The 12,531-nt window shown below is 34.9% G+C and overlaps 2 protein-coding genes across 2 annotated transcripts; one reads left to right on the top strand and one right to left on the bottom strand.

Moving 5' to 3' along the window:
- Positions 1-4,661: 4,661 nt before the first annotated feature.
- On the top strand, positions 4,662-9,024 carry LOC113781061. Its single transcript, XM_027326902.1, has 5 exons — positions 4,662-4,955; positions 5,111-5,217; positions 6,258-6,759; positions 7,734-7,852; positions 8,575-9,024. Exons 1-5 carry the CDS (start codon positions 4,704-4,706, stop codon positions 8,771-8,773), a joined length of 1,179 nt encoding a protein of 392 aa, XP_027182703.1. The 5' UTR covers positions 4,662-4,703; the 3' UTR covers positions 8,774-9,024.
- A 2,469-nt stretch (positions 9,025-11,493) lies between these two features.
- LOC113780520 (uncharacterized mitochondrial protein AtMg00300-like) lies at positions 11,494-11,907 on the bottom strand. Its single transcript, XM_027326316.1, has one exon. It carries the CDS (start codon positions 11,905-11,907, stop codon positions 11,494-11,496), a length of 414 nt encoding a protein of 137 aa, XP_027182117.1.
- Between the last annotated feature and the right edge of the window lie 624 nt (positions 11,908-12,531).

Raw genomic sequence — 12,531 nt, 5'->3', positions numbered from 1 at the left:
TGAAGAATATAGGAACACGAGTAGAGGAATTTTGCGTTAGTTGACTCGAATCTCAGACGCGTGAGCAGAAGACGCGGCCAGCCACGGCTGACAAATTTACAACCCGAATAAATGATGCGGGAAGTGCAAGAATCCGAATACTATCAGCACTTCACAAGGCGCTAGACCAAGCAAAGCGGCAAATCACAAAGTAGCAAGTAAATGGAAAATTCTTTTCTTTTTCCGGATTTTGGTGGCAACCCCACTGGCGATTTAATCGAGACGGGTTACGGTTCCTGCATGGCGTTAGCATGATAGTAGTAGTATTAGGTAGTGGTTAAAAAATTGACGATATAAGTACTTTTTTTATTTGGGAGAAAATTAGTAGAAAAAAATTGCGCAGATCGTCTCACACATATTATTATTGATGTGAAATTTTAGCTTCCTTATCCTTATACTATATAAGAATGAGTTTAGGGTAAAGATTTCAACCCCAAAGATGGGGCTATTTTGGGAATATGAGAATATTTAAAGTGCAATTGGAGTATTGAATATGAATCATTATAGCTAATTTGGTTCTTTAATAATTATTTAAATGTCCTCTTAGATATTTACAGCTAGGGGTAAGTTTAACATGTGACCGATATTTGATTGAACATTGGGTACAATTGAATTCAACTTGTGTTTTAGTCAAATTACATAAAAACCCTTTTAATCATTTAATTGTATTGATATTCAAGTCTCTTAATTTCTTAAAGCCTTTCTCATCAGTTATTTGCAAACTTATGATATATAGATATTAAGACACAATTAATGCTGATTAGTAGAGAAGTTTGGTTTCTTGGCCATTGCCATAGTAACCCCCATCTATTCAAATTCATTTGATTTACTTATAACTTTGTTCCATTACAATCATATAATCTATTGAATTCGGATGTTGCTATATTAGCTACCCCTCTTTCCCATTTTGCAGTATCTTTCTCAATAGGTATGTTTTCTTTAGCTAATCTACTTTTTTGGTTGTAAGAAACATGTGATCTTGCAAGATGTATGTGCAATACTTCTTTTAGTGTTTTAATTCAATTGTCCATGTTAGATAGACTTGATAAGGAGGAGATCACATTTATTAATTGTTATTTTTGGTTTAAAATAATTTTATCATCATAAATTTTTTTATTTATAGATTGCATCTACTTCTTTGTTGTTTTAACTATTAGTTACTATAATTTTCAAATTGTTTGCTACTTTATTGATGATTCCATTTAGGCATTTTTTACTTCATTTGATTTCCCAATATGTTTAACTATCTACTTAAAAGTATGTACTTCATTACTTTTAATTCTTGAATTGAGTGGATTAAGATGTTTTTTGAGGTAATTATTTGTCTAGATTAGTGTGTTAGTTATTGTATATTTTCGCAACTAGGTCAAAAATTGATGTTTTGTGATTGTAACCCCTATCGAGAAGGAGATACTTTGCTATATGTCCTAAATCATACAATAAATCATAATTGATTGATTCGTCAATGTGGAGGTTTCATGATGATATGTCATTGGAATCAATATAAATTCAAGAATTTGGCTTGCAAGAACTGAAATTCCACTGGCAATGATCCCTTCAAGTATGCTAATTGTTCAAATCTCATTTATATGACAAGATAATGTGGTGGATTGCCCTCATATCAAGATCAAATTCAAACTAAATAACAAATTTTAATATCCCTAAAGTGCATGAGCAGATATAAGTAGATCTTTTATTTTATCAGATTAAACGCAAAATGGTTGATCATATCTTATAATTATATTTCATTGCATATTATATTTTTTGACTCAATATGTAATTTATGATTTTTCGCACATAATAAAAATGTCATACTTCAATTCTTATACTACAAAATACCAAATAATAGTTATTAACTATCTTTAATTACAGGTACTAAACTCCCGCGCGTGGCGCGGGCTTTTTCCCCTAGTTTTAGAATCAAAATGAGTGTTTGTGGTCCCTAATAAATAAAAAAAAAGGTTCGCTTTTTATCCTTAGTCAACTTTTTGATGGAACTTTGGTCCCTTATTTGATGGAACTTTGTTAGAGTCTTATGGAGAAAATAGAGTAGAAATTTTAGGAGTTTTAAATGTCTCGTTTGATCGTTTGATTTGTTTTCACGTGATATTTTTATTCGATTTGAAATTTGGGACATGTTTGAAATGATTGAGGAACTTAATTGATGCCAAAATCAAGTTGTAAAATTTGTCTAAATAAGTTGCCAACAAGTTAAGTAGGAAAATCTACAAAATCCAGCAGGGAAGACAATAGGATCCAACGGAATCCAGCCAAAATTCAACCAAAAAGTTGGACCAGATCAAAAGCGAGCATCTTATATTTGTTAAGGGCTAAAATCGTTCATTTTAAGTCCAAAGGGCTACAAATTTACATCAATAATACGTGAAGGACGATTGGTACAATTTTTCCAAATTACAAAAGGAAACCCAATGGAGTTATGTCCCTATTTAAATTGTTTTAGACCAAGTGACTGTTTGTTTGGTTACCGTGATTAATTAAAATGCTCTTCAATTAATAGAGGCATATTTGCATAGAGTGCTTTTCAAATTGATAATGTATAATTTTGAATTTATGATGCATATTTATCTCTTCATTTAGTTCAAAATTTCTAATAAATGATTAAAGTTAATTTTTTTGGAAAATACAACAGTTGTTCTAAAAGCACCAATTTTGAGTTCGTGCTAAAAGTCCTTCAAGGGCAAAAAACCCTGCTCAAAATGATGCTCACTACACATTATAAAAGTGTTTTTATCCTCCAAAAATACTTTTTTTTTTTTTTTACCAAAAGTATCATAACCCAAATAGGTTCTATAGGAGTTGCTGCAATAGATACTTTGTATATGCTTTTTAGTTTCAAAATGCATCATTTGGACCCCTATCTATCTATGTTACATATCTATATTATCCTACTCTAGTATGAAAAGGAAATTCAACAGAATTTTGCCTAATGAAACTTTTAGTGCGGTATTTGAACCACCGACCTACAGACTCAAAGAAGGACTTTAGGGATTTTATGTCCCTCCTAATATCTAACTTGTAAATTTGTACCTATTAGTCTCTTTTCAACTCTTTTATTTAAGCTTTCATGTTGTTGAAATAAAAAGAGAAAAGACAATTTGTTTTAGAATAGCGAAGTGCACTTCCACAATCGGTTTGATAATGCATGTGTAGTACTTTATGTTATGTAATACGTCCTTAATTTGGGTTGATCTATATTTTTTTAAGTTATACAAAAGTATCAACACATAATCTAGAATATATGTCCCTACCTTAGTTCTTTTCAGGAATAGTGATCAACCTTTTCCTACTGAAGGCCTACCATCAATTTTTAGTTCACAATTTTGTTGGTCTTATTCGTTGGGAAAATATTGTGACCTTATAATTGCAATCAGTAATCAAACAGAAGGACATTATTGGCTTATAGGAATTTACTATATACAAAATTAATCACTTCTAAAATTACAATATCCAAAAAGTTAGAATTTTAAAGGGTGAAAGGGACAAAATATCTTTACAAAAAGAAGTGGTGGGGGTACTTGTTTTAGATAAGAGTAAAAAACAAAAAAACTCCCAATGATAAATCTATTATATAGAAAAGCCCTCCGTGGTTTCAAAACATACAACATGACACTCCATACTTTGAACTAAATTGTAAAGGTGACGGAATCCGTTAAACTTAACGGAAATGGATGAAATGACCAAAATGCCCTGATATAATTAAACAAAAGACAACTCAAAAAAATCATTTGTTTTATTTTCTAGATAGAGAGAATTGAGGGTTGAGGGATCGAACAGGTATATTTGTTAAAAATTAGGTATAAATTTTTTTTTTATGTTCCATTAAGTTTAACGGATTCCATCACCTTTACAGTTTAGTTCAAAGCATAAAATGTCATGTTGTACGTTTTGAAAACTGCCGGAGGATTTTGTATATTAGATTTACCACATGGGACTTTTTGTTTTTTACACTTCAGATATAGCAAAATTCCCATAATAAAAGATGAATAACAAAATGGACTAACTTTACTTTACACTCTTTAGTTGTACCTCATATCTCACTTTGATCTTAAATTATAAATTGGAATACTTTAGTTTTGAAATTATAAAAACTGTCTCATTTTAGTACATTCATAAATGGGATCTAAAAACTAACAAAATACTAGTCATTTTTTTGAGCAGTAGAGTTGCACGTTGCAAGAGCAGAGAAGGAATATTAATAACCAAAAAATTTCTAAAAATTGAGGGAAGAAAGGATTTTGGAGGATCTAAAGCGGAAATTTGGGAAAAATTTAAAAATTAAAGTGTTATAATTTAAAATTTAGGAACTAAAGTAGGAATCATGGTATAATTTGGGAGTTAAGGTGGTTTAATTTAAAGATTAGACAAAGATTAGACACTAAAGTGAGAATAGGACTACGGGAGTATGGTTGAGGGTGCAAAATGGAATTAAACGTATTAAAATAGGACTTCATAACTTTTGCAAAAGTACCCTTCTAAGTTCTAATAAGCCTTGAAAGGAAAGCGTTCTTTGCAGCACGCTACTAGGTTTCACTGCCACATAAAAGCGTGAGATACAGTAGTGTTCGTGGTACCTCTTTTGTGGGTTTTACTGAAGCCCCGCGGTCTTGCTTGTGCCTTGTTGCGCTTGCTGCCCTTAACCAAAAATGGGGAAACACGGGAAAAGGCTAAGTCAGCAGCAGCAGCAGAAGCAGCAGCGCAGAGGTAGAAGAGCCTTTTCATACCACAATGAAGAAGAAGAGGAACAACAGTATATAGAGCAAAGGGATTCTGAAGAAAATGACGATGAATCCCAAGAAGAGGAGGAGGAAGAAGTAGAAGAAGACAATGAAATTAGTCAAAGCCCATCAAACAATGATGTTCCTTCAAAGTTCTTACTTTATCAACAATCTGTTCAGGTGAATAGTAATCAAAATAAGAACTTTTAAACCCCATAGCTGTTATCAGTGGATTCTTGAAGCCACAGTTCTTTTAAATGGTTGAAAGTTGTGATTTTTTTGGCTCAATAATCAGGCATTTTAGTTGATTTTGATGTTTGTTGAATGAATTGCAGTCACCAAAAGGGGACATAAGTTACCTGCAAAAGTTCTTTTTGATGTATGTGGGTGGAAGGATGCCACTCCATCTGCAGGAAGATTTCTGTGGCACTGCTCTTTTAAGGTATAGTACACTTATCTAACTGTTGCAATTGTTTTTCATTTTTGCACCGATCCTTTTCTTTTGCGAACTTGTATTGTACTTTTTATCTCATATAATAAGTGTGTTTATCCCCTTTTTCGTTCAATAATTGTTTCCTCTTCATATTAATCCATCATTTACTGAAAATGCATTTACTAAATTTCTGTCCCCATGGAGCATATTGAATGAGGATAATGGTTGTTAGTCCATATTTTGTTCAAAGAACAGAGAAGCATTAATTTTTGTAATAATATATAGAACTGCCTTATTTGACAATGTCTATACTAGGACCTGTCTAGACTTAGCTTCTTTTATACTATATGCATCAGGTGATTTTGGTACCTTGACGTGTTGTTTAGGTTACAACTCCGTACAAAAGTTGATTTTCCAACTTAATTGTTTTGTCAAGCCTACTGGTCTCTTGGTTATGAACTATGGATTTGCAGCTCTTTAGAAAATGGCACAACCAGGATATCTTGTTATTTCTTCATTGGATATGAGTTCCACTCCTGATGAAGTTTTCCAGGGCATGGAGTGGAGGAAAAATAAACAAGTCTCCATGAAGAATGAAAGAATGGCTTTACTTAAATCAATTTATTGCCTTTTTTCCCTTTCTTTTCTCCTAATGTTTGAACAAGAGGATTTGGTGCTGTCGGACTGTGTACTTGCTCCTAACAAACAAAGTTGACGTGTTTGTATTACTATAAACTCTTGCACTCAGTAAGGTCACCCTTAATTGAAGTTCAAGAGCACCGCATTAGAGTTCCTTGTGATTTGCACTATTGTTTATTTGGATTTATTGTACTTTTGAAGTTGTAAATTTTAAATATGACTCTGAGCCATAGCTAGCTCCTGGTTTAAAAAACTGTAGTCAGGGTCTAGGCATGCCAAATAAGTCTTCAGCATAAAGATAAGAAATTAGATTTTTGTTTTTCTTATCCTCAAAATTAGTTAATTGGTTCAAGTAATTTGGTCATTAATCCATATAGTTGCAAATTAACACTACTCTATGATTTTGGCAGTACAGAATGGCTTCGTACTGATGCAAGAAGAACGGCTATAGGCCTGGATTTGGACATTGAGGCACTTAAATGGTGCATGGAAAGCAATCTAAGCAAGGTTGGTGCCGATGTCTACTCCAGAATATTTTTGTTTCATGGCAATGTCTTGGAACCTCTTCAGGCTACGTTGGTGAACTTTGATCCTCAAGACCTTGGGCAAAGGATTACATTAGAAGATTGCAAGGATGGCCCGGATGCAGTTTTGGTGATCTCTAGTACACAGGGTAGTCTTCTTGGTGTTAGCCATAAGTTGATGAAGGATACTCGACTCCCAGAAAGAGATATAGTGTGTGCTTTTAACTATAGCTGTTGCTGTCTGCATAAGCGTCAGGAATTGGTTTTATATTTCAAATATGCACTGAGTATCTTGAATAAAAGAGGAGGCATTTTTGTTATGGATCTATATGGAGGTACATCATCTGAATGTCAACTGAGGATGCAGAGGAGATTTCCCACTTTCACAGTAGGTCTACTGAACAGATTCATATTATCTTATTGCCATTTTATTAGTTTTGAGTATATTTATCCATTGCCAAGTTTATGCTTACAGATGACAAATACTTCATTTTCTGTCCTTGTCCTTTTAAGCTGGTAGCTTTAGGTCATGATACGATACTACTGTTCATCATTCATAGTTTGTGCATGCAGATAGGGGCAGTTTCTGTTGAAAGCTTGGTCAAGCATGATAGAAAGCTTGATGTTATTGGTGATATTTTCGGCATTATACCATTTCCCAAAATCTCGTGGTGGGAGTCATGGTAGCCTTTTGAGAGCACCATTGAATGTTGTCTGCTATTTTTGTTGCTTTGCCTCAGTCATGCATCTTATCTATCTGAAGCTAGTTACTTGTCAATAGAAACAAAAACCTAACTGAAGCCTCTTCTGTGGAATCATCTAATTCCACAGGCTGGGCAAATATGCAGCCACAGGAAGTACCAATAGTACTATATACTGTACCATTGATATTGTAGTTTTACTCTTAGCTATCTCATTATTTACTTCCATGGGGGAGTCAAAGATAGCTGAGTTGCCAATTATTGACTGCACCATATTGGATGTGACAAATGAAACGAAATATCATTGTGCTTGTTGTGATGTGGTCAATCTCCTTTGATTTTGATGCCTCCTCTTCTAGTAATAATATTCCTGATATAATTATATGGTTATTTCATTTTTGTATGAATGATCAGACATCCAAATATGTGTCGCAAGCCGAAGCTCCATGCTCAAATTTACACTAGTTGTATTGCACACACCAAGCATTTTGTTTATATTAATTTCTGCGAATCAATTAGTTTTACAGGACTGAGGAAACAAGGTCTCAGCATTTGGCAGTTCTACTCTGCACTATTTATTTTGCTTCCTTTCCAAAGATTATGTTGTGAACTTGGTTTTTATTCTTGATTTGACGAAGATTATGCTATGAACTTCTTGCAGTATATCTGGGAGCAAGCTGAATTTGATGTCCTGCAGGGGAAGACCAGAATCAGCCTCCATTTTAATCTCCAAAATCAAAAGAAAAAGCTTCGCCATGCCTTTTCCTACAGCTGGAGACTGTAAGTTGAGCAGCTTTATCATGGCTTCTGAAAAATCTCTGAGATTGTTTAAAATATAGTAAGCTGGCACTTTGAGAAATTATGCTCAGCACCACAATACCTTATAAAAATTTGAGAGGAGAAATACATAATGAGGTAGCTAATTAAAGGTTGAAGATTTTCTAGATGAATAAAAAAATCACCTTTTCTTGTCCACTTATTGGTGTATGGGTGTCAAAATTCGATCCCCATAAAATTTTGTATTTCTGGTTAAGATTTCTTTCTAATTAAAAATAAACTAATACTCTTCATTCAGTAATAGACGTTTGTGGGGTAAAAGTTTCAGCATAAAGAATATTGGGCTTGGGAAAACTCTAGATTATGGTGTCATCTTCACATCACGTAATTATCAAGGTGCATATGAAACATATCCTGAATTCCTTGAAGGTTTATCGAGAAACTCAAGCCACAAATATGCATCCCGTGCTTATGATATTACATAATCTTTCTGATAAAATGGATTCAGTATTGATGTGTATCTGAAGAACCTTAGGCTCCAGCTTATTCTTGTCCTGTCAATGTATCAAATTTTGTTATGGTTCCTAATCTAGGGACCACTGTGGTATACCAGATACTATATGTTTGTAAAATGTAAGACTGGTGCTGAGTGCATTTAGGCTTTCTACATTATTTACACATAGCATAATGTGCACAACGACTTTAAAACGTTCCTTTCTCCTCAGGTGGTCATTGCCAGAAATCAAAGACTGTCTGGAAGAGGCTGGATTTCGGTCTGTCCACTTCTGGATGCGAAGTATGCCTAACAGTAAAGAAATTAGAAATATAGATGGGTTTGGCGTTGGACGAGACATAAAATATGAAGAAGTAACCAGTTTTCAACAACAGGATTCATGGAATGCATATATTGTAGGTGTTGTCTAATTATCAAGTAGTGGCATTTTTTAAAGCAGTGGTAATCATATGAATTTTTGAGCTGATGAAGAAACATGTATCGTGAAAAGATAGGTAATCAAACAGCTTTACTTGATTATTTGAGCGAATATGTTTCACATCCCTTTCTGGCAGCACTTTTCCACCCTCCCCAGATGTGCCCCAGAACTGTACCAGTTGTCACCAGCTAAATTTACCTTTTAACTCATTTCTCTATTTCTAATCTCATAGTTGATTCTTTATTTGTGGAGATCCCACAGAAACTTACAGTACAAAAAACTCTTATGTAATCTTTGAGACGCCAAACAATGTTATGCTGACTTTTAATCCTTGCCAATGATAAATGCCATGAGAGAGTTCAATCCATGTTAATTACAGGTGCAGGAAGTACTACTCCCCCCACCCCCCTCCGTTCCCCTTTTTGATCTTGTAAGAATGCCACTGGATTGTAATCATTAAGAATGGCTGAACCCAGTTGATGATGTACAGAGTTAGTTGAAACTGGTAATAACAAAGAGTGACAACTAATGCCCTCTTTTAATGCTGTGGGCTAGGGGGGGTGCAGGAGCAGGCAGACAAGAGGCAGAGGGGGTGTTCATACTTTGTTGGCTGCAATTTTAATAAGAGTGCTGCCTTTTCTCCCTGCAAAATACAATCTGATGAAACACATCAAAATTCTTTTTTCTTTGATCAAGTATAAGGACAAAAAGAAAATCGATTTGAAGTTGGAACCGCTTTGAGAAGCCCTGAATGGAGTGCTACTTTTCTTTAGTTTTAAGAGTAGATTGTTTTCCATGTCCAAAAGCGCGTGTGTTGGAAAGTGCTCTTTGACCGCCACCAGCTATGCTTCTCTTTGTTTACCTCTTACTTGGGGAGGCTGTTGGTGCCAAGGTTTGGGGAAGGTATTTCTGGTTCAGGAATGAATGGCACTGGAAAGTGAAAGGGTTTTTGGTACCATGGTTTGCAACAAATGAAAGAAATGAAAAAGAAAGAGTAGAGTTGCAGACTTGAGGATTGTGATCTTGTGCATTACAATCTTTTGACTTTTCCAACCAGATAATTTTGGGAAGATGGTGGTTTTGCCATTTAAGCGTGTGAGGAATCCGTGGTGTTACTTTTTTTTTTGTTGATAAAATATCATAATTTCATTAAAATCTGCGCTAATGACCGATATTACATCATCAAACATACACAGATGCAAGCAATTTAGATCTATGGTTTTTCTTTTAATGGTCTTCCTTTTTTACAGTACCAATACAAGCAATTTGGGCTTGAGTGTCGGCAACCTTGGCCATTCAAGTAAGGTTGTGGTCTGTACTTTCATCAAGTATTTAATAACAGGGACCCTTTTCAATACACTGGTAATTGCTTTTCCTGCAGTAGCTCAAGCCTCAAAGGCCCTTTTCCCTTATGGCAATCTTTACCTTTAAAATTCTGTTCTTGTTTGATTATTGCGAGGCTAAAGTTTTAACCAGTATATTGACTTTTGTCATATCGGAAAAGGCGAAGAGTAATAAAAGAAGGGGAACAAATTAGTGGCTGATCCTACTTTTGCAATAAGAAGCTTCTTTTTGGGTATCTTGCAGCAACTAAAGAAGTGGATCCTATGTGGATCTTTTAGCACCAGTGCTGATCTTGTCAATTAATCAAAGCTTTAGTAAAACCTTCACCATCAAGTGTTTCTAATTGGTTCCAAGAAACTAATGAACATTCTTGTTTTAGTAGTCAACAAACATTAATTACACGAGGTTTCTGCTCACCTTTATCCCCTTTCGATTAACCAATACTACTCCCCCCTCTGTTCCAAAATTTCAGTCACACGTTGAAAATCCAATTTCTTATCAATAGTGCTGTGATTGTGACGGTTAAACTTTAATTTTCGATCTTACCACTCAAAAAAAAAAAGTTTTAACTTTGTAGACATGATAAATATGTATTTTGAAATATTTTAAAATAGAAAGTAGGACAGAAATTTTAGGACGGAGGGAGTAATAATTAATAGTACTATGCTTATTCTGTTACTTGTGGCTGCAATCAATACCATGTGAATATAATCACGTACGCTTACATGAACCTGCACAATTTCCTGCTAATCCAATCTAATTACATCATTCGTTACGTCAATTTCTTTTTATAGTATTCTGCTTCCGATCTAGAAAGATGCAGTTATGTCCATTCTGCAAATTTGGTGTCTATTTTTACCATTCTGCTCGTGGAATCAATGTTGGAATCCCAACTAAATACACTATTACTATTCTTGCGCGCACGCAGGGAGCTTTGTGACTAGAGTAGGTCAAGGGTTGATGTATTTGTCTGTGATCGAAGGGGATGATTTTCCTACTGATTGATTTGGTCAACTTTTATTTAATGTGGTTTTTTACTAGAAAAATTTGTACATGGAATATTCAAATGGATTTTCAACGTTGCATGGAGAGCCAGTGAAGAGATTCACACACACTGGTTTGTTTGGATTGTAGTTTATTTACCAAAATATATTTGCTTACATCATCATTACAATTTCCAACGCACCTTTTTATGAAGTGTCGAACAATGCCTTCATTTTCACAGACCTCCATGAACAGATCACTAGTGTATTCACCTCCGTTGTCTGTTCGAAGGCGTTTGATCTTTCTTTCTGTTTGAGTTTCCACCATCTTTTTTCACTTGATGAAAATTTTCAATACTTCACTTTTCACCTTCATAGTATACACCTATACTCTTCGAAAGAAGTCATCGATAAATGTAACAAAATAATTTTTGCCTCCCAGAGAAATTGTTTTGGAAGGTCCCCACATATCAGAGTACACATAATTCAAAATACCCTTGGAATCGTGAATTGCAGTGCCAAATTTTACCCTTGTCTGCTTCCCTTTGACACAATGCTCGCAAAAATCTAACTTGCAAACACTGGCTCCTTTCAATAGTCCTTGATTCATCAGAAGATTCAAGGATTTTTCTCCGACATGCCCTAAGCGTATATGCCATAATCTAGTTACTTTCAATTCTCGATCATCACTGGAATCCACTGCTGCTATTCCAACAACTACATTACCTTGATAGTAATACAAGTTATTATTTTTTCGGATTCCTTTCACCAGCACCAATGCACCTGAAATGATTTTCATCACTCCATTATATACCGACACCTTGTAGCCGATTGATTCTAGTACTCCCACAGAAATGAGGTTCTTTTTTAATTCTGGCACATATCAGATATCAGTTAGAATCCTAATTGATCCATCCTGATTCTTCAGCCGAATTGAACCAACCCCATTTGTTGCTAATATGGTCTTATCTGTCTTGTAGATAACTCCACCTTCTTGTTCCTTGAAATCAAAGAACCATTCCCTATTGGACGTTATATGATGACTGCAACCTGAGTCCAATAGCCATGTACTAGAATGATCAGTAGACATGACAGCTAATGAAAAGTCTGAGTTTTGATCAATGCACTTAGTTACATTTGAATCCGCAGCAATTTTTTCTTTGTCAGGTCTACTCTTCAGTTTTGGACAGTCCTTCTTCCAATGCCCTTTCTCTCTACAAAAAGCACACTCATCTTTGCTTAGTCTAGATCTCGACTTGGATCTACCTCTCGTCCCCTTTTTCTGATTTTGTGAGCGTCCTCTAGTTACCAGAGTTTCTGCTGCTCTATCTCTGCTACTTTGCTTGTCTTTTCTTCTGAGCTCGTAGCTGTATAGGGCAGAGCTAACTTCACTGAGGGACACCTTAGCTTTCCCATGGAGTAG

The sequence above is a fragment of the Coffea eugenioides genome, chromosome 8 (genome assembly GCF_003713205.1).
Source record: "Coffea eugenioides isolate CCC68of chromosome 8, Ceug_1.0, whole genome shotgun sequence".
Classification (NCBI taxonomy): Eukaryota; Viridiplantae; Streptophyta; class Magnoliopsida; order Gentianales; family Rubiaceae; genus Coffea; species Coffea eugenioides.
Note: the sequence above shows the minus strand (reverse complement) of the source record. Positions and strands in the feature narration are given on the sequence as shown.

Excerpts from the sequence above, each read along its gene's own strand:
- LOC113781061 (XM_027326902.1), top strand. The coding sequence starts at position 4,704 with ATGGGGAAACACGGGAAAAGGCTAAGTCAGCAGCAGCAGCAGAAGCAG. Across the intron at positions 4,956-5,110 it reads TTTATCAACAATCTGTTCAG|TCACCAAAAGGGGACATAAG; the intron begins GTGAATAGTAAT and ends AATGAATTGCAG. Across the intron at positions 5,218-6,257 it reads TGTGGCACTGCTCTTTTAAG|TACAGAATGGCTTCGTACTG; the intron begins GTATAGTACACT and ends TGATTTTGGCAG.
- LOC113780520 (XM_027326316.1), bottom strand. The coding sequence starts at position 11,907 with ATGAAAATCATTTCAGGTGCATTGGTGCTGGTGAAAGGAATCCGAAAA.